The following is a 21,102-nucleotide window of genomic DNA, read 5'->3' on the forward strand; positions in this document are numbered from 1 at the left end:
CTGTATTCCATAAACCAGTATCCTCATAAATCTGTATTCCATAAACCTGAATCCCATAAATCTGTATTCCATAAACCTGAATCCCATAAAGCTGTATTCCATAAACCAGTATCCCATAAACCAGTATCCTCATAAATCTGTATCCCATAAACCTGAATCCCATAAAGCTGTATCCCATAAACTGTATCCCATAAACCAGTATCCTCATAAACCTGTATCCCATAAACCTGAATCCCATAAAGCTGTATTCCATAAAGCTGTATCCCATAAACTGTATCCCATAAACCTGTCTCCTCATAAACTGTCTCCTCATAAACCTGCGCCAGCCTCACGCCATTGTGATTCCTTCCGCAAGCTCCCTCTGGTAAAGTGCCCTCAGGCCGGATTTTATAGCAAAAAAAAAATAAAACAAGTTCTGAAGACCTGATACACGGCTCGGGGCCCGTCACGCTTTTCAGGCCCACAACCAAACAGCGACCCCCGCCCCTCCACAACACAGGCACCATTCCACCTGGACGTCCCCTTCACCTCAATCTGCCCATACTTCCCTGCCCGGCACGTGAGCCTGGACCGAGGACAGCCTTTTCCGGCACCCGCATTACACGGCTGTTTTTCGTCCTGCCCTCACCAAGCGTCCTGCGGCCTGTTCTCTGGACCTGCCCAGGGCCGCCCTCTCTTTTTTTTTTGGGGCCGCGAGACATTTCCTTCTAAGCGAGACATTCTCACCGGGAGTAGTGACGAGGTGGCGCCACGACCTACCACCCAGCCCCCTGATTTCTTGCCGCTTGTTCCGCCCTTCTTTTTGTTTTTTTTATTCTCGAGGCATACTGCAAATCCGAGCCCAAGCCAGAGACCAGCAGCAATATTATATCCCGAGGCGCCCCCACCGCCGCCCGCGCCCCGTTCCATTTTTTCTGCCGGAGCCCACACCAAAGCCGCCTTGCCTTTATCAGCGAGGCCCCGTCTGAATCTCCTTATCGGTTTCGCAATCCCACCACACCCCTTGGCAGCAAGATTCTGCCCCCCACAAAAACACAAAAAAACACAAAATACACAAGACCAATCTACGCCAGCGCCCGGAAATCAGCCCAGGTCCATCATGGGGTTGATTCTAACTGACTTTTTCGAGCCCAGGTCCTACGATGTCGAGGATACCGAGGTCATTGTGTGCGACGGGTGCCTGGCCCATTTGTGCCTCTCCAGCTTGGTGCTCTCGGACCAGTTCTGGGGCCTGTCGGGGGACGCGTTTTTGGTCGACCGGCTCATCAACATCCTGTGCGAGAAGCAGGACTTGGAGACGTCCATGCGGACCGGCGTCTACATCATCAACAAGATCCGGTGCCTGCAATGCTCCACGAAATTAGGCTGGCACTACAAGAAGTCGTTCAAGTACTCGGAGTACTACAAGGAGGGCAAATACGTCATTGAGAAGAAGTACATCCGGCAGATCCCCAACCACAGCTCGACGGCCCGCCTCACGGAGCAGGCCAAGCTGCTGAAAAGAAGACGGTCTTCGGCCAGCACCACGTCCAGCCTGGCGGACGACGACAGCTGCATCCACGCGTTCCGCAGTCGGCTCGGCGCCGACGGCTATGGCCATGTGGGGGCAGGCGCCCGCCCGTGCGACGAGCCCGGGGCGCCTCTCGGCGGTTTCCGCGACGGCATCTCGCAGTTGTTGACGCGCCACCGCTCCCTGGCGCCCGAAAAGACCGACCCCGACGGCGGGCGAGACGAGCCGGCGAACGTGCGCGTCAACCCTTGACCGAGGAGCGGCAGCGCGCTCGTTTTTCAGTTCTCTTTGGTTTGGTTTGGTTTGGTTTCCCTGGTGCCTGTTCTCTGGATAGTGGTGTTTCACACTTTGTATATCAAGACATATGTATACAGCAGCTCCCCCGGGCACGTGCGGCACCCAGCAGGCCCGGGCAGATGGCAGGTACACAGGCCACCGCCACCACCACCATCTAGGCCGTACGGGCGCGCTTGCTGTCCCCGCCCACAGCCTTGGCCCGCTTCTTGGTCTTCTCCTCCAACTTCATGTACACCAAGCAGTAGGCCGACGGGTCGCTCAACGCAGAGGCCTCGTCGATCTTGTTGATGTACTCGTCGTCGTACGTGGACCACGAGCCGTCCGGCTGGAGGCAGTGGGCCACATAATGGCCCGACAGGATGGAGCGGCCCTCGTGCACAATGACGCCCATGAGCTGGTACTTGATGCAGGCCTCCGTCTGGCTGTACGCACCCATGTCCAAGAACTTCAGGTAGTGGATGGGCTGCTTGACCTTCAGCGACGAGTTGCCGTTGAACTTGAACCGCTTCAAGTGCACCATGAGCGTGTGCGGGCTGCGTTCGATGGCAGACCTCTTCGTGGCTACGGTGCGCTTCTGGCACTTCTCGCAGAAGTAGCCGGACGCCGGGTCGCCCCTGTCGACACGGATGGTTTCCGTGCTGAAGAAGTCGCGGATCGACTTCTCGATGGTGTACTTGTTGGCGGCCAATTTGTGGTCGTCGGCGGGCGTGTCGATGCCGTCGTTGGACCGCGTGCGCTTCTTGTTGAGCCCCAAGGACAAGTCGTAGAACTCTTGCTTGGTCACGCTGCTGGTGCGGCACTCCTGGCACACCACCTCCTGGTCGAGAAGCCCGCCGAAGATGTCGTAGAGCACCAGCTGGTTGAGCTTCGTGCCCTTGGGCGTGCTGTCCTCCTGGAGCCGCGACATCAAGCTCATGAAGTACTCGTGCGAGTCCTCCTGCTGCCACTCGCTCATCATGCAGTTGATGTCGTCGAGCCGCTGCACCATTTTCTTGGGGTTGACGTGCTTGCGCGGCCCGCCTTTCTTGGAGCCCACGCCCCACATTCGGAGCGCCAACTCGGCAAACGTGTGCGTGACCGACTTGGCCGGCACGCCCGCGTGTTTGCCCTGAAACACCTCGGCCAAGTAGTGCTGCACGGCCGGGATGTGCACCATGATCTGGATGGCCGAGTTCATGTAGCACGTGACGCCGAAGTTCAAGAGCCCCGCCGGCTGCGTGTCCTTGTATGGCGCGGTCCACGCACGCGTGACACGGCCGCAGACGGCGCTTCCGCCGGTCTCGCCGAGCGTGTAGTGGGATGCTAGGTGTGTGTTTCGTTGCGGCCTGCTTGCGCCTGGGGCCGCAGGGCCTTCGGCGGCTTCGGCGGGCTCGCGCACCGGGCTCTCCATGTCCTGCAACAAGTCCTTTTTGAGCTGGGTCTGGTCGCCGTTGGGCTGGCCCGGGGCCTTGTCCGGCTCGCCGTTGTGACTGCTGTTCAGGATGTCCGCGGACCCGGCCCCGCCGTCGGAGTTTCCGCCGGACGCCTTGCTGTCGCTGTCGCCCGCCAGCTCGTCCTCCAGCAGGCTCTCCAGCTCGCTCTCCAGCGCACTGTCGTCACTGGCAAAATCAGCGTCGCTCGCCTCCTCCGCACTTTCCTCGGCCGTGTTCTGCTCGGCCCCCGTGGCGCTGCTTTCCGGGGCCTCCCGCTCGATCGGCGACCCGGGCCTCTGCGGAAGATCACTGATGTCGTCGCTCTCGCATGTGGAGTCGCTGGCGTCGCCGTCCAAGCTTTCCAGCCCGGAGTCGGGGTCCAGGGCTTCGTCGCCGGACCCATTGGAGAGACCCGCGAACTCGCCCAAATCTTCACCCACGTCTTCCGACGCGTCTTGAGTGCCGATTACAGACGATTCCAGGTGGAATTCTGAGGCCGACTCGTATTTGTCGTCGCTCGACGATTCCGGATCAGCCACCGGGCGCGCTTCCGGGCGCGATTTGCGCCGCTTCTCCGCCTTCGTCAAGTACTTGCGCCCCGTATATGCAGCTATGGCCTCTGCCATCGATTTGGGGCGCTTGTCTTCGCGTTTGCCGTGTTTCTTGGTGCCCATGGCCGGCTCCAGAGTTGCGGGGGCTAGCGATGAGTTGAGAACGATGTACGCGGGGGACCTGGTGGTCTGGACCTCTTTTTCCGGGGCCTTGGCGGGGAGAAAGGTCAAGGGGTTGTTAAGAATCCTGTCGACCAAAGGGTTGGACATGGCCTGGAGTCAATGGGCGTGTTGCAAGCAGCGGTGTTCTCAGCACTTCGGGCTCGATTTGCACGAAAAAAAAAAAAAATATGCACCGTGCTCGATGTGCGATGCCTGCCCACTGATAGCAAATCTTACACACACGAGCTTGGGCAGCAGGGCACGCACTGTGCAAACAAGGAGAGGGGCGCGTGGTCACGTGATGCTTCGGTTTGGCGGTGCCAGGTCGGTGTTTTTCGACCACTCAGATGTTTTGGGATTGGATCCACGACTCCGGGATATGGGCCATGTGCTAATTATTAGCAACGCAGTTTCACTGCGTGAAGTCTTTTTTTGTTTTTGGATTCTATCGCCGCGCGAGACTGAACACGGTCACGTGCGACACCAAGCACCACAGACTGCAAAATGCCAGATCAAAGTTGCAAAATGCCCTAGTCGCAATATGCCAGGGTTAAAAGTGCCTGAGTTGAGAATGGCAGAGTTCAAAATGCCCGAGTCCAAGATGCCAGAAATCAGAATGCCATTTTCCAGAACCCCAGATGAAAGACATTGGATTTTCTTGTGTTCAAAAAATCTTAATACTGGAATTGGCAAACCTCTTCTTTGCATGCATGCCCCAGTCAGGCTCAGTCGAGCTGTGTTGGCACGCTTCTAATTGATAAATCTCTTAGTTGGGCCCCGTCAGGCAACCCTCGATTCTTCCACCAACACAATGATATGCTCCAGTGACTGTTCAAAAGTAAGCACATCTGGGCCTAGCACAGGCACGCATTTCCGCCTCATTGCACGCACCACCATGTTTCTCAAATACTGCTCAGTTTTCTCTTCTCAACAAGACAAAGTCCTGCTTTGCTCTTCGCACCTGCCGCTTCAGCTGCATGCTCCAGCTTCTCACTCCTGCCTACCGAATACCCGCTGTTGTGCCCTTCGGCCCGCCAACTTCAAGAGTTCAGCCTGCCCAATCCCCTTCATTTCTTTCACGTGATCCTGGAGCTCGATCTGAATACTCTGCATGCGATGTCTCAACTCGTTGCTCACGGTGCTGCCGAGGTCCTCGGCGGCAAAACGCTTTCTTTGTTCACGCGGACTTGTTCTGAATGAGGTACTTGTTTTCAAGTCCTCGGGCGATGTGAGCAAGATGCGCTTGGTGCCTTTCCGCTGCAAGCTCCCGCCAGGACTATTGCCTACTTCATAGTCTTCGTAGTCGCAGGTTTCGGCAATCAAGGGAGCCGGCGAATCATTTGAAAACCGACCTTCCGAATCCTGAGCCAGGCCGGGGGGCTCATAGAGATCATCAGCACGCATGTTTTGCATGCTCTCATCGTCTTCCATGCCATCGAAGCTGTCGTTGTCCTCGTCTTCGGCTTGGCCAATGTTTCCGTCCTCGTCGATCCCCAGAATGCCTCCTGCAGCGTTGCAGTCGCTACTGTCTTGGTCGGCAATATCATACTGGCGCTCATTGATTATATCCCGAAGACCATCAAGTTCCAGCTTGTGGCTGGTTTCGTTTGGCGCGTGCGGTGAGTGCAAAGAGGCAAGCTTCTCAAAGAGCATCTCGTACCTTGCGGGATGGCCTTTTTCAGATTGCACGTGCTCCAGCTTATATGATCTGTTTTCCTCAATCTTTTGCGACAAGTGTTTCTCGTATGAATCGGCACAGGCCTTTGTCTGGACGATTCCTGAAATCCAAGATTTGTCCAAGATCGAATTGACGATCTCATCGTCATGCGGGCCTTTAAAAAGCTTGATGTCCAACGAATAATACTGGTCTGAATGAGCTCCCATGTTTTCTGGGCTTTTCTTGGCGCCAGCCGGCCTCCGTGATGTCGCTTCATGTCCTTGTGAGCTCTTACCGTCGGTGTATCCTACCGGGAAAGTCCGAAATGCCCCAATCTCAACTTTCCCTTGATTCAGTGTGCGAGACGGATCCACGACTATGGCTAGATATGGGTCTTGAAAGTTTTGGTTGAGACTTTGCGTTGCCACATCGATACCACTTAGCCAACACCCGTATCCAGGATGTGAGTGGTACCAGCCCACTATGCTGTCTTTTGGTTTCACTTCTTTGAGATTGTCAAGATACTGCACCATAAACTCGTAGGCTTCACTTTGAGCATTCACTCGTGTTTCCGTTCCTTCGACGGGGAGTGAATACACGTCCATGACAATGAACAGATCGCCAACGATTTTCCCCGTAAGCATACCCATGATCTCAATTGACCCGCCTAGTTTGGCATGAGCACACATTTTTACCAACGCAACTGTTGATATGAGCACCTGCGTGAAATACTTGGGCAGGTTGCGCCATGGCCGCGTATCAAGGGCATTGTCGTCCGTTGGTAGCTCATAGAGCGAATGGCTCTTGGCCACACTTAGTTCCGATAACTTCTTTTTCGTGAGTGATACCCGGAGGGCCTTAGGGTTATCTATTGCACCCATGGAGCTTGCCAACTCGGAGAACGAGTGGCACTTTTGCATAACTTTATATTTTTTACTTGACGAAAACTGAGCTAACAATGGCTAGGATAAACTGCTTTGAAAAAGGCTGCTTCGATCCATAGATACGAGTGCGTGCAATAGCGCGCGCGCCACCCGACTCAGTATCTAATTTTTGGGTCTAGCGCTCGGAATCAAGTAGTAGATACTATTCTGATCTGAGACAGGCATTTGTGGTGAAACCTTTGGGGTCTCTCGGAACCTAGGAACTGTACCGGGATAATTTCTCTCTGGGGCAGCTTCCTTGAGATAGTATTCTTGTGAGTAGGACACCGAGTTACTCTGGTCAACTGGGGGCGGCTTGGCCCCTCCTGAGTAGATGTTAAATTGATTAGGCCTGACACTAGTGGGCCATCGAGGAATTGCACTTGAGAATCTCTTCAAATGAATGGGGGGAGGTGCCAAGGCGACAGGGATCCGAGGAGAGAGGAGAATTCTTGAGTTTGCCTTACTGGTGAGTTCTCTGTACTGAACATGAATAGTCTTATTCATGAACATGGAATGATTATCCCGAGCTACTGCGCTAGCTGCAGCCGCTTCTTCTGCGAAGGTCACAAACGCAAATGTTGTAAACAGCTTTTGAATAATAGACACCTCCTTGATAGTTCCATGCGAAGAAAAATGGCACCGGATATCTGCTTCCGTTACCGACGGAGGTAACTGCCCAATGAAAATAGCAAACTTGTCAAACTGACTGGTTTTCACTGCTACATCATCAATATTTTGTGCCCACTCCACATGATACTCTTCACTGTCGGACAAGCTGGCAAACGCCCGTATCGCATCATCTCTGTAGGAAAACTTGATAAACCAATTAAAGCTCGATTCGGGAGAGGAATGATCAATCACCCTCCCTGTCTGTGAGCTGGGAGCAATTAACTCCGTTTCTCCAAAATTGCAAACCAAGCGGTGAATATCGCTCTGCTTTGTTTCAGAGAAAGATGAGATAAACAAAGTGCGGTTCACTTTTGCAGCCTCGCACCTCAATTTGCGGCCATCCAATTCGGAGTTATGGCCCATCTTTATGGCTTGCTTGCAATCGCGGTCATTTGTGTATTGTACAAAGGCATATGGTCGGTTCATAGGATCCCTCAAGACTTTCACCGATGCCAACTCGCCATAGACTTCAAAGTGGCGCGTCACAGATCGACAGAGCTCGTCATCCGAGCAAGTCGAACGGAGGCTAGCTACAAACATGCACGACGATGGTCTCCGCTTGCTAGGCTCTTTCAGTAATTTCTGAGCTGATTCGGGCAGTGAAAATTTGGTCAGTGTCACCTTTTCGGCCGGAAACTCATTTTCCTTGTTGTTCTCGCTGGCCTGGACAGCGGTTAGTTTTGGTGAGGACACCCTTATATTTTGGGAGGCGGACATCTTTGGTAGTGGGTGTAGAAAAGATCAACAAAAATTCGTAGATTAATTCTGTCAAGTACTATGGCTGTTTCTGACTAGATTAGCTCTTGTTGAAATGCAAATTGTGGTTTGCAACTTTGAATTTGTAGTAAAGTTTTAAGAATTTCAGAATGGCGTGAATTGAAAGAAAAAAGTTAGGATGCGAAATTTTTGCGGCATGCTTTAGAGGGACGCTTTTATATCACGTTGATGCAACGCAAATACTATACAGTTCACAAAACACAAAACCAAATCTTACGAAAAGGGGTGATATTTTTTGCAGCCCTTATATTTATGTTTCTCAAGTGCAGCGAGGGTGCTTGCATGACCTTTGCAGGATGTGAGGATATAAATTGCGAACATTCGCCCTGTTCTCCAATTGAACACCTCCAGGCACAGAAATTGTGGAGTACTTCGTAAGTTATTTTATGTATGTAAAAATGGAGAGGCACAAAAATGGGAAAATGCTATAAAGAGGAAAGGATGTAAAGAGAAAAGACAAGAGAGAAAGGGTACTACGGAACCTGGCCGAATACGGGCCATGGGAAGAAGTAGAGCGTCTGCAGACAAACCCATATCTAAAGCCATCTTCGTCGGATACAAAAATCTTGAGTCAATTGGCAAGATTGGTCACTCCGAATCACAAATGCCCTTTTCCAATCTCTGACTTCAGTTTCGCACGGTTGCACTTCCGGCTTCTCATGGCACACGGCTTAACTCCGGGGCATCAACTCTTCCCCGGACTTTGAAATGTACGGATGTTTGTTGAATAGGTTTGTCAACCTATCCCGCGCCTCGCCTCCGGGGTCCGTCGCAAGGGCAACTACAAACGACATTCCTACACAAAGACCGGGAGCATATAGTCCGGGGAATCACCGCGAGAGGTTCCCTAATTGCCCAATATTTCGAACAAACAGAATTCACTACAGTCGTAGCTGTTCCTTTTTCAGGCAACCAATAATGCGAGGCACAATCACACGAGAGTTATATGACAGAATTTTGTGGTTTGTGTCTTGAAAATGTCTTCTATGGTAATACTAATGCTTAAGTTTTCCTAATCAAGCAAGAGTTTCTCAGTTGAGTGTGTCCAGGATTGTCGGGGTTTAAGAATTTGAATTAGGCGCGAACTCCAGACTCACGATGAAGAAAGATAAAGGGCGGGCGAAGTTCTGCGAGCGATTTCGTGTGGGAACAGAATGAGGGGTCGACCAAAAGAGGAGGAAAAAAGAAAGAAAAAAAAAGAAAAAAGAAATCCAGCATGCGCTTTCTGTCAACGTGGCAACACAAATGGCCGGAAGGATCTCAAACGCAAGAGAATTTGTATAATTCCTCAAGAGTTCGCAAAGAGGGTCATTCTTCATCCGTCTATGTAGTGACGGGCTTCAAATTCAAAGAAGCCAAGGTCGTGTCGCCCTCTCCCACATGCTGCTTTCGCCGGGTTTAGTTTGTGCAGGTCGACAACGTGATTTTCTCCGCTTCTCCTCAACGCCCATTGTGCGAAATCCATCAAGATCCTGGAGAAGTTTTTTTCTTCCCTTACCCCATATTTTTTTCTCGCACTTTGCCTTTGATAATTTCTGACCATTCCCCCCCCCCCCCCCCCCCCCATAAGTCATCGAACTTGTATCTGTATTTCAGGAAATCGTTTGAAAAGCGATCTTTCAAGACACTTGAGTTCTTATCGCCGACTTCGCTCGCGGTATCTTTCGCCTGGGAGATACTGTTTTTAAGGCGACATTCCAGGCTCAGCCTCGCCCCACTTTTCACCTCCAGCCGCCGTTGTCTCGCAACAAGCTAGCCCAAACACTCTTACTCGCCGTAAGAAAACACCACCATCAATCGACCCAGAATAACAATACCTATGATGATGTTTTCAAACGCGGAACCGAAGCGGAAAGATATGACTACACGCCCATATAAATGTCCCATGTGCGACAAGGCCTTCCACCGCTTGGAACATCAAACCCGACATATACGAACGCATACCGGCGAGAAGCCACACTCATGTTCTTTCCCAGGCTGCAACAAGAAATTTTCACGTCTGGATGAACTCACCAGACACTCCAGAATACATACCAACCCAAACAGCCGGCGCAACAAGAATCTTTCCAAGGTTGGCAGCGAGGCGTCGCCAGGCGTCATCGAACAGACGCCCCAAGATCCAACTCTGGGCCCCGCGATACTGTCGGTGATACCAGTAATCCCACAAACGCCCGGCTCGGCGTATGGCAACATGTTTGAGAGCTCCTCGCCCCCAAGCCAGCCGTCGATGACAACTTTTAAGACTTCTCCACATCTCGGTCAAACGCTAGAGGTGGGTGCGCCAGCCACGGCCGACATGACGCCACAGACAAGCAGCAAGTTGCTGTCAAAAGACTTGTCACCTGTTCTGGATAGTGGCGAAATCCAGATGAAAGACGAAAAGCTTACGCGCTCATCGCCCCCAAGCTCATCGATGATGAACATAGACATTCTCGCATCAGCGGCAACAGAAGAACTCAAAGTGTTGGAGAAAACGTCATCTAATTCTCAAACAGGCATCAAAAGCTCAAAGTCCCCCAAAGTTGATGTGCCTCCAAACTCTCAATCACTTCCTTCACTCAAAGACTACTTTGGCTCAGCTGATGCTTCCAAGTTTGGCGGGTTCACGCCCCTGGGGTCCCTGAATAACCTACAATACTTATCGAGTGTTGCGCTCAAATCAAGCAAAAACAATGCGCATGGCTCAGGAAAAGCTGCATTCAGTACACTCCTGTCTCTTCAAAAAATGACGCCACTCAAGCCGCAGATACAAAACCCAGCCCCAAGTCGTTCCCGCGTACTCGAAGATAGTGATTTGGAATATGTGAAGCAAAAGCTCAAAAAGAGCAGGCCAAATTCGCCAGCTAACAATTTCAGCATACCGACTTCGCCAATACTTGGCCTCTCCAATATCAATACTCCAATTTTATCCGCGAACAATTCATCCACCAATTTAGCCACCTTTTTTAAACCACCAGCAGGCTTATCGGCAAACATCAAGATCCCATCGTTGGATCGAACCCCACAATTCAATTCTAGCGGCCTGAATTCCGATTCAAACAACCTTGACAAAAACAAGGATCAGAATGATTATTCTGCCATGACGGACTCTGCTAAACAACAAGACCCCAATCACCTTCCCCCATTAAGAAGCTTGAGGTTAGATCTACCCCAAAACCTCACGATGCAAGCAGAATTTTGAGTGCCCGCTTTTGATATCAGTGTTCCATTGCTACCGTCTTGATTATTTTCCGTATCAAATAGTACGGATAGATACAATAGAGATTACCCAAGGCGTGCGTCCATCTCCCTTTTAATATTCGACAATTTCTTTTCACCATCAAGATGTATTCTAGGACCTGACCTGGAACAGAGACAATTACATTGCGCGGCAATGATTTCTGGTAATGTCGACATGAAGCTATTTATAGAGTTCTATTCGTTTATATGATAAAGAGTATTTGCCCTCAAAAGCCACCGACGGCCCAGACTTCGTTTTCGTCTTCGTAACGATCACTGAACATTGTTTCGTCATCACCACCATCCTCGAGTCTTTCTCTCTCGACGAGAGCCAACCTGCTGGCAACTCTCTTCGTGTAATCACCGATGGATCTTGGCTGGATTACAGCCCCAAACACAGTAGTTATCGTGGTCTTGGAAGCCTCTTCAAACCACAGTGTAAAGATACATTGCTCGACATCTTCGATCAACCTGAATACAGCCAAGTATGCTTTCTCCGCAGCCAAACGGATGGGGATGACTGCATCTCTCAAGCATGCAAACACAGCAGGAGCCAACATGTTGAAGTTTGGCTGGACAAATGCATCAAACTTGATTCTGGCGACTGTTCTTATAGTGACCAAAGCCAATCTTCTAGTGTCGCTAGAGTTGGATTCTGGCTTGATGGCAGATTTGGATAATTGCTCAACCAAAGCGATTCTAAGAGACTCAGGAACGTCAAATGGCGTGTTTGTTGTTTCTGGGCCCTCTTGTTTTGGCGACTTCTTCTCTCCATGTAACAACGCAATCTTACAAATAGCCACAGTGGCATTGTCACTAATATATGGCGAGTGCGCATTCGAGCATTCCAAGACAAAGCTGACAATTTCGTCAAGCAACCCAGTGCTAAAGACGTGAACAGGTGTGTCTCTAAGAAATGAGTTGATCGACAAAATAGCAAACTTCAACGAGGTCTCGTCGCCTCGCTTACTCAAAATCTTGTTCTTGAGAATGTTTGCAGCCTCCTCAGTAGACAAAATTTGGGAAAGAGATCCCAATAAACGTGCATACGCAACAGCAGACTTGTCGTCAACAGTGTTGAGCTCCTCTTCAACCAAAGACATGATCGAGGACTTTGAGGCCTCGCTCATGTTCTTTCCGCCCTTGAGAACCACCTGCAACATTGCCTTAAGCAAAGAGTTTTTGATACCTTGATCCTCAGCGTTCTTGGCACCAGTGACCAATTCAGTAACGAGTGAATCCACTCTAGGTTGGAACTCGATCAAAAGACCTAATGCTTCAACCGCACCATTTCTCAATTTTTCGTTAGTTGGGTCTGACAAGGATCTGACAAATGTTCTCTGAAGCTGGGGAATGAACGGTCTTAAGAATTGAGGAATTCTTCTCAATAAGTTTGTCAACGCAGACAAGATGGCGGATTTGATATCGGAAGAGACCTTCTCACCAATCACACGAATCAAAGGTCCAGTGATTGGAGTGGCGAATGGCCTCAAGTTAGCAGCTGGAGTCCTGTCAATGATTTCGGCAATAGACAACGCAGACAACTCTCTTTGCTCGCTGTTACCGTACATCAAACCGTGAGAGAAAATCGGCAATACGCAACTTGGCCCCTTTGGCAAGGCAAAACCAGCCAAGTCTTCGCCCTTGACACCAGATATGAGCAATGCTTGGTGCGCGGGCTTCACCAATTGCTCCAAAACAGATTTGTCTTGTACCTTAATTAAAGTCGACAAAGCCTCAAACACACCCTTAACGACCTTATCGTCTTTATCTCCCAAGTAGAAAATAAGCTGAGAGACCATGTCTTGTACATATATGGAGTAGTCAAGTGTGGTCTCCTCAAAGAAAATGGCAAGTCTTTCGCAAATAGCAGCTCTTTTGGCAGGGTCCTGGTGCTTGACCAAAGACATCAACTGCTGCATCACAGGGTGCACACCTTCATCGCTATCGATGGACAACAATGTCTTGTCGAAAGCATCCTGTACCTCCTCCACTTCTTCTGGTGTTCCATTCTCTTTGGAATCGATTACCGCTTGGAGAAGGGTGTTGATAATCGAAGCAAGTCTGGAGTACAAAACGGGGCCAGCAACAGAAGCCAAGGAAGAAAGCGCCTTTGCTTTGAAGGCGTCGATAGGAGGTGACAACAACGTTGGAATCAAGATTGGGAAAATAACGTCAGACTTCGTGGCCATGATATCCTGCAAAGCAAGCAACGCGTTTTCTGAGTCTTCGGAGTCCAACATGTTCAACAAGTTTGGCAAGATTTCATCGATGACGACGTTACCCAACTGCTCTTGAAGGGCCTCAAAAGCCTGTGCTGCGGCTCCCCTCACTTCCGAGGATGGATCAAGCAATGCGTCACGGATGATTTTGATAAAAGTTTGCTGGAATGAATACAATGCATCTGGCGAGGCAGAGTTGATCAACTCAGTGACAGCAATACAGATACCTTGCTTAGCGTTAGAGTCACTGGAGATGAGCAACTCTTCAAGCGTAGGCAACAATTGCGACAAGGCATTGGCACCCACTCTGCGTACAACATCACCCAATGTTGTGGCAGCAATTGTCCTGTGGACTTCATCAATAGAACCCAATCTCTTCACGAGCATTTGAGTCAAACTTGGGATGATCTCCTTAACCGTTCTTGGTGTGTTGGAAACCAATGCCTTCCAAATATCAATGGCAGCAGACCTTACCACACTCGTGACATCAGACCGACACACATACAAAGCAGCCAAAATACGGTCGCGGCGGTCTTGGCCCAAGGCCGAAACAAGGTTTCTGTTAACCTCGACTTGCTCTTCGCCAAGCTCGTTTTTACCTGAAATTCCAGTGACCTGAAACAACAAATCACCCGTGAGCTCCACGGAAGAAAGACGAATTCTGTATGAAGAGTCTGCCAATCCTTGCTCTAACTCTGGTAATAACAAGTCCACTGCCTTTGAAGCATAGTTCTTCACAAGTAATCTACCGGCCTTCAAAGCGGTGCCGCGAATGTCCTCATCCGTCTCGGCCAAACCCTGCAAAATAGGTGGAATGATCTTTGACAAGTAAGGTGAGAATTGCGAGCCGAAACACACAGGCAAGTACAACAACAACGGCATGAAGCCGGCACGAACGTGTGCATATGGAGATTGAGTGGAGCCCAAAATTTTAGGCAACATCTCGTCTAACTTGACAAGACCAAGACCACAGATCACTTCCGCAAGTGCTTGCGCAGACCCGAGTCTATCTCCTGCCTTTGAAGGATCGTTCAATGTGTCCAAAAGTCGAGGGATCAAGTCTGGGAATCTCTCTTCGCCAAGCTTTTCAACCAAAGATCCCAATGCTCGAGCACCAGTAGACCGCGTTTCAGGCACAGGGTCAACCATGGCGACCTCCAACTCTGCGACCAAGGTGGGCAAGTATGGCAAAAGATCGTGGCTATCAACCAAAATAGCCATATTTCCGACGATCTGACAGGCCTTCTTCTTTGTTTGAGCAGATCTTTCTCTCATGCCTCGGTGAATAACATGAATGATGAGCGCCAAAGAAGGACCATCGATATAATGCACGAATTGAGTCTTGATAAGTTTATCCAATGCGTCGTCCGTGTACTTAGTCGGGTCGCCGATGGCTTTGATCAAATCGGGAACAATAGTCTGAATCTCCGGGTTTCTGATAACCTCACCAAATCTTTTAAGCGACTGGTCAGCAGCCTTGCGAACTTCTTTGTGCGAATCATTCAAAATACCCACAATTTCTGGGACAATTGTCGACAACGATGCAGACAACTGCGTGGGGTCGAGATACGCCATCGAGCCAAGTAACTCTACAGATCCCTTTTTCGATCTCCACGCAGTGTCCTCGAGATTCCCAATAGCCAATGGAATCAATTGCTTCACACCGTAACTAGTGGTTGATTTCATGATCTGTCTAGAGGCGTAATCTGTCGCCTCACGGACCTGAGGATTGGCATCACCCAAGAACTTTAAGATGATTGGCAAAACCTCCACGACATAAGGCTCGAGCATTGAGCCTAAAGACTGAGACAAGCACTCGAGCACAAACGATACACCCTCCCTAGCATTTGGGTTTCTGCTGTCGTCAGATGCCGTCATAAGATTTCTCATAACGTCATTGTTGAAGAGAGACTTAATACCGGCACCTTTAACCAAACCTGCGATACCGTAAGCGGCACCTTTACGAACAGCCAAAGTCTTGGCATTCCATAACTTCTCAAAAAGCTCATCGAAGCGATCTTGTATGGAACTTTCGAAAGATTTGACAAGAGGAGCAATACACTCTGCAACAGCATACTGGACATCCTCAGATGGAGTATCAAGAGTCTTCAAAAGACGATCGAAAATGATAAGTAATCTGTCGTCGGAAGGTCCCAAGTATCTGCCCAAGGAACCGTACAAAATAATGACCAGCTCCTTGATTCTGTCTTGCTTTTTGGAACTCTTATCGGGTTGAGCAAGACATTGCTCGAAGATAGGGATCAAGATCTCCACGAAGTTTGCTCCACACTCCTTGACCACTTCCGTACCTGCCTCTAAGAGCTCCTGGGCCACCAAATCTTCTTTATCACCTAAGCTTTCTTGGGTGACAAGAAAATTGAAGATCTTCTCAACGGCTTCCCGTGACATGCAAAGAGGACTCAAAAGCCTGAGCGTGATAGCCACAGTCGATCTCGGCTCCCACAAATCTCTCTGAGCCGCATGTTTGTTGACAACCAAGCCAAACTTGTCTTTTTGAGGAGGAGGCGGGATTTCTTTTTCACGGTAAACAGCGACTAAAGTGTCCAAAGCCTTTTGATAGACGGTGCTGTCATTTTCGTTTAAGATGTTGACGGCAGATGCAATAGACTTAGCAATAGTAAGACGCAATCCACTGTCTTGTTCGTCAATGAATTGAAGGAGTCTCTCAAAAGCGTCGGGAGGAAGTTCAAAACTACTGTCCCCCCAGATTGTCTTGGCCAAATCGGCAGCCTTTTCATCGTTGTCATGCATCGTGATCCAGATTTCATCTGAAAAGGAGAATTCTTCGCTCAAGTCGAACTCCGCATCGATTCCCTGGAGAATGGCTGTCTTGACAAAGACATCAGGAGACAAGAGATTTTGGAGGAAGACGCTCATATCCTCGCGGGTGAAGCTGACGGAAATCTGTTGGCAAAGAGTGGAGAAACATTCCTTGGCCATCTTTGCCTTGGTGGGTATCCTCATCAAGGCAATGATGGCCTTCAAGATTGGCTCACGGGGCACTTGCTGGTGTTGAAGCATGTCCTGGGCGGAAAGAATACTAAGGGCCAAGGAGAGATGTTCTTCTTCAGGATCTTCGTCAGAGAATTCCGAAGTCACAACCTGCTTCTTGGAGTTTCTGTTCGCCACAGAAATGCCCACCTTCAAGACCTCGATGATCAAGGGAGAGATATAGATAAACCCGTTGACATGAAACCAGTCGTCGACCATGAACTTGATTCTGAACAACACTGTGCTCAACAAGTCGAGCAACGGCAACTGCGTGAAGTTTTCAGGGATGCCCCGAATGTTCAAAAGTCTCAATGTCACAGCGCCCGTGGTCTCCTCCAATGGGTGCAATCTATCGCTGCACACGTGAGAAGCCTTGATGTACGTTTCTGCCGCGAACTGGCCAAAGAGCTCAAACGAGAAGTCATGTTTCAAGAGCTGCAAGAGATCCAACACGGCGACACTGAACCATTCGCTTCCGCCTTCCGAATCGGAGGCCGGGCGCTGGCAAAGCTCACGAATAATGAAGAAGGCGCGGTTGTAGCGTCTGACGATGGTTTTGAGGTTGGCGCGGACCAGGGACTCCTTTGCGAGCTGCGCATTGACCTGGGCCTGTTCTTCCCTGGTCAACTTTTTCTGCACGGCTTTTTTAGAGGAGATTTCCTTTTGCAAGCTCTCCTCCCACTTCCTTGTCTCATAGTCCTTGGAGTTCTTGTCGTCGACTTTCTTGGGCTTGGCCGCTTGGAGGACGTCGACCACAAGCTCGCCCTCCGGGGCCGCCCATATTTTGAGGCCCGTGTCGTCGACGTCGGCGAGATGCGCGAGCGACAAGTCGGCCTTCAAAGCGCGAGCGACGAGGGGCTCGACGGCGTTGGCGTCGATGAAGCAGATGGTGGAGATGGCCTTGAGGGCAGCCTTGAACGTGGGGCCGTTGGGCTTTGCGGAGTCCAACGTGTCGAGCGCAATCTGGAGGAGCGCGTGCGCGTGGTCCTTGACAATGAGCCCCGGGTCGACGGAGGCGCGCAAGGCCAAGCCGATCCAGTTTTCCTTGACGGGGATCAGTGGGTGGTGCGCGGCGACAAAGAGCCCGAGCAAGTTGTTGGTGGCGATGCTCTTGTCGCTGATCTGCAGGAGGTGGGCGAGCACGGGGGCCAAGAGCCTCAAGTCGTGGGCGAGGCCCACGTCGCCGGCGGGGTGCTCCCGCAAAGCGAGCACGGAGTCGATGCCCGCGAGCAACACGGCGGAGGCGCGGGCCGCGTCCATGCGGAGGAGCGTGGGGATCAGCGCGACGGTCTCCAGGCGGGTGGCGTGCGAGACGTTGGCGGAGATGGCGAAGTGCAAGTAGGCGACGGCATACTCGGGCGAGCACGCGCAGTGGCGGAACGCGGGCACGAGCGCGCGGGCGCACCAGGCCTGCTCGGGGCCGGCCAACTTGACCAAGACCTGCGGGCTGGTCAAGATGGAGAAGGTGTCGTTCAGCGCGAGCAACGCGTCGCGGAAGAGCGCGGCGGAGTCCGGCGCGGGCACGGCCGCCAGGCCGGCCAAGGCCATGCACACGTACGCCGGGATGATGCCCTTGTTGGCCACGGTCAAGAGCGGGGACTTGACGGCGTCGGCCAAGGCCTTGGTCAACGGCGGGAGGAGCTCGCGCACGGCGTCCGCGAGGCGCAGGCGGCCATCGCCAGTGGCGGTGGCGAGGAGCAGCGTGCCCAGGCCCACCCCGTCGGCGGCGGTCGTGCCGAGGAGCAGCAGCCCCACGGCCGCGGCCCAGACGCTGCGGAGCGGGGCCTTGGCGTGGGCCACGCCCGCCTGGAGCTGGCCCGCGAGCGCGGCGGCGTCGGGCAAGGCCCAGCCGCCCAGGAGCGCGCGGAAGTACGTCTGCGTGAACACGCGCACGAGCCCCAGGAGCACGGCTTCGTTCTGCTCCCGGGCCACGAGCGGGCACACGGCCGCGAGGAGCGCGGCGGCCACGGGCGGCGGCGCGGCGGCGAACACGGCGAGCGCATCCGCGAGCACGGCCTTGGCGTCCGCGCTGGCGGTGGCCTTGAGCGCAGCGGCCACGTCGGCAATGATGCGCGCGGCGTCCGCGGGCAGCACGGAGGGCAAGGCGTTGGCGGCCACGAGGCGCCACGCCGCGGCGGCCAGCAGGCGCACCGCGGGCTTGGGCGACTTGAGCGCGGCGAGCATGAGGCCCCAGAGCCGCGACGACGCGAACACCGCGGACACGTCCACGGCGCCCGGCGCGCCAAAGAGCGGCGGCGCGAGCACGCCGAGCCCGGTCTCCGCGGAGCGCAGCACGGCCTTGTCCACGGCGGGCAACACGTCCGCGGCGAACTGCGCCGGGCCCACGAGGCGCGCCAAGTACAGCTGCGCAAACGCGGCCACCGCGTGCGGCGCAGGCGCCGGCCGGGCCAGGAGCACGTGTGCCGCAAAGAACTGCACGGCCTGCGCGTGGAGCGGCGAGCCGGCCACGTGGTGCCACAAGCCGGGCGCCGTGGGCTGCAACGCGTGCACGGCGTCGGCCACCGCCGCGAGGTATACCGCCGCCGCGGCGGCGCCCGCGCCCGTGGCGGCCACGGCGTGGGCGAAGCACGCGTCGACGAAGCGCGGCTGCTGCGGCGGCGCGAGCGTGCGCAACACGGCCACGAGCGCGGTCCTGGTCTGCGCCATGGCCAGGCGGCCCACGCGCTGGAGGTGCGAGTCGGCGCGCCCGGCCCGCGTGCTGGCCGCAAGCGTGGCCGCGTAGAGCACGGCCATCTGCACGTGCACAAGGCGGGCGACGGCGGGTGCGTCGGCAAAGTCGCCCGCGGCGGCCGCGGAGGGGCCCGCGTGCCGCGCGGCGGCCGCCGCCAAGAGCTGGTTGGTCCAGGCCAACAACGTGAGCGCGTCCGAGACGGGCATGTTGGCGCCCTGGGCCGCGGCGGCCTGGAGCTTCTGGGCAAAGAAATCCTGGTACGTCTCGTCGAACGCGACGAGCGCGGCCACGGCGCGGGAGGCGGCGGCCCGCAGCGGCGCGTCCTGGTAGTAGCTGTGCGTGCGGAAGACGCAGCGGGCGGTTTTGTGCACGGCCTCAAGGTCGTCAGGGGCCAAGGCGGCAGGCGTGGCCAACACGCGGCAGAACAGCGCGAGCAGCGGCACGCGGACGCTGCGGCGCGGGTCGAAGAGGAGCTGGGCGCCGTGGCTCTTGACGGCGGCCCACGAAAGGTCTGACTCGGCCATGGTGGGGGTGTTTGCGGAAAGAGAAGAGACGCTGGGGGGAAGGTTTTTGTGACCGCCGGGCGCGCTGAGTTTTTGAGCGCGGTCACGTGGCGGTCACGTGGGCGCCGCGCGCGAGCATCGGGCCATGTGTGGGCTGACCATTCTCTCACTAGTGCCTCAGTAGAACTCTCAGTATTACTGGTATATCTTGGTGTTACTTGGCGTTATTTGGTGTTACTTGGTGTTACTTGGTGTTACTTGGTGTTACTTGGTGTTACTTGGTGTTATTAAGTTTACTTAGTATTACTTGGTATTACTTGGTATTACTTGGTTTTACTCAGTATTACTCAGTATTACTCAGTGTTACTCAGTGTTACTCTCAGTATTACTCACTAGTAGTCTCACTAGAAGTCACACTATTACTGTCACTATTACTCACAGTAGTCCACTATTACTCTCACTATTACTCACAGTAGTCCCACTATTAGTTCTCACTGTCACGCTCACTTTCACTTTCACTATTATTCTCTCTACTACTCTCACTATTACCCTCAGTATTACTCACTAGATACTCTCGCTATTATTCTCACTACTACTCTCACTATTACCCTCAGTATTACTCCCAGTATTACTCAGTATTACTCAATATTACTCTCAGATTTGCTCGGTATTACTCTCAGTATTACTCTCACGAGTACTCACTAGTAGTCTCACTATTACTCTCACTATCACCCTCACTATCACTCTCACTCTTACCCACATTAGTATTCTCACTATTAATCTCACTCAAACCCACATTCGTATTCTCACTACTACTCTCACTACTACTCTCACTAATACCCTCACTATTATTCTCACTATTACCTTCAGTATTACTCTCATTACTACTCTCACTATTACTTTCAGTATTACTCTCATTACTACTCTCACTATTACTTTCAGTATTACTCTTACTATTACTTTCAGTATCACTCTCACTATTATTCTCACTATTACCCTTACTATGCATCTTACTAAACATGTCTCGTTCATCTCCCTAGCTGTATTCTCTCACGGTTACTTGTACTATATTACTCTTACTAGATGTCTCTGACTATATGACTCCCACTCTATTACTCTTACTATCACTATCACGCCGACTCTCACTCTCACTCTCTGTCTCACTGTCACTCTCACTCTGATTCTCACTCTGACTCTCACTCTCACTATCACTCTCACTCTCACTATCCCTCTCACTCTCACTAATACTCTCACTAGTACTCTCCTTCTCACTCTCACTAGTACCCTCACTAGTACCCTCACTAGTACCCTCAGTATTACTCTCACCATTACTCTCAGGATCACCCTTACCATCACTCTCACTAATACGTCTCAGTTAATCTCCCTAGCTTCATGGTTATTTTTACTATATTACTCTCACTAAACATCTCTCATTATATGACTCCCCCTCTATTCCTCTCACTCTACCACTCTCACTCTATTTCTCCCTCTCT

At 52.2% G+C, this 21,102-nt stretch overlaps 7 protein-coding genes across 7 annotated transcripts; 2 read left to right on the top strand and 5 right to left on the bottom strand.

The window, feature by feature from the left end:
• Positions 1-23: 23 nt before the first annotated feature.
• Positions 24-909, bottom strand: METBIDRAFT_11387 (uncharacterized protein; the record flags this gene model as incomplete). Its single annotated transcript, XM_018853974.1, has 2 exons — positions 24-374; positions 760-909. 2 exons carry the CDS (start codon positions 907-909, stop codon positions 24-26), a joined length of 501 nt encoding a protein of 166 aa, XP_018713066.1.
• A 190-nt stretch (positions 910-1,099) lies between these two features.
• MOH1 (Moh1p) lies at positions 1,100-1,534 on the top strand (the record flags this gene model as incomplete). Its single annotated transcript, XM_018855273.1, has 1 exon — positions 1,100-1,534. A coding segment is annotated over one exon (435 nt), but the record flags the coding sequence as incomplete, so codon positions are not given.
• Positions 1,535-1,961: 427 nt separating this feature from the next.
• On the bottom strand, positions 1,962-4,040 carry DOT4 (ubiquitin-specific protease; the record flags this gene model as incomplete). Its single annotated transcript, XM_018857244.1, has 2 exons — positions 1,962-3,135; positions 3,208-4,040. The coding sequence occupies 2 exons, from the start codon at positions 4,038-4,040 to the stop codon at positions 1,962-1,964; spliced, it is 2,007 nt and encodes a 668-aa protein (XP_018713068.1).
• Positions 4,041-5,690: 1,650 nt separating this feature from the next.
• Positions 5,691-6,470, bottom strand: JAB1 (COP9 signalosome catalytic subunit; the record flags this gene model as incomplete). The annotated part of the gene is made up of 1 exon (XM_018857100.1): positions 5,691-6,470. A coding segment is annotated over one exon (780 nt), but the record flags the coding sequence as incomplete, so codon positions are not given.
• A 123-nt stretch (positions 6,471-6,593) lies between these two features.
• On the bottom strand, positions 6,594-8,103 carry METBIDRAFT_31453 (uncharacterized protein). Its single transcript, XM_018855855.1, has one exon. It carries the CDS (start codon positions 7,899-7,901, stop codon positions 6,636-6,638), a length of 1,266 nt encoding a protein of 421 aa, XP_018713070.1. The 5' UTR covers positions 7,902-8,103; the 3' UTR covers positions 6,594-6,635.
• Positions 8,104-9,508: 1,405 nt separating this feature from the next.
• METBIDRAFT_68539 (uncharacterized protein) lies at positions 9,509-11,142 on the top strand (the record flags this gene model as incomplete). Its single annotated transcript, XM_018858371.1, has 4 exons — positions 9,509-10,103; positions 10,368-10,422; positions 10,474-10,606; positions 10,721-11,142. The coding sequence occupies exons 1-4, from the start codon at positions 9,781-9,783 to the stop codon at positions 11,140-11,142; spliced, it is 933 nt and encodes a 310-aa protein (XP_018713071.1). The 5' UTR covers positions 9,509-9,780.
• A 265-nt stretch (positions 11,143-11,407) lies between these two features.
• On the bottom strand, positions 11,408-16,174 carry GCN1 (Gcn1p; the record flags this gene model as incomplete). Its single annotated transcript, XM_018857208.1, has 1 exon — positions 11,408-16,174. One exon carries the CDS (start codon positions 16,172-16,174, stop codon positions 11,408-11,410), a length of 4,767 nt encoding a protein of 1,588 aa, XP_018713072.1.
• Between the last annotated feature and the right edge of the window lie 4,928 nt (positions 16,175-21,102).

Source organism: Metschnikowia bicuspidata (genome assembly GCF_001664035.1).
Source record: "Metschnikowia bicuspidata var. bicuspidata NRRL YB-4993 chromosome Unknown METBIscaffold_2, whole genome shotgun sequence".
NCBI lineage: Eukaryota > Fungi > Ascomycota > Pichiomycetes > Serinales > Metschnikowiaceae > Metschnikowia > Metschnikowia bicuspidata.

What these genes read in the sequence shown, in the direction of transcription:
- METBIDRAFT_31453 (XM_018855855.1), bottom strand. Translation starts at nt 7,901, where the DNA reads ATGTCCGCCTCCCAAAATATAAGGGTGTCCTCACCAAAACTAACCGCT.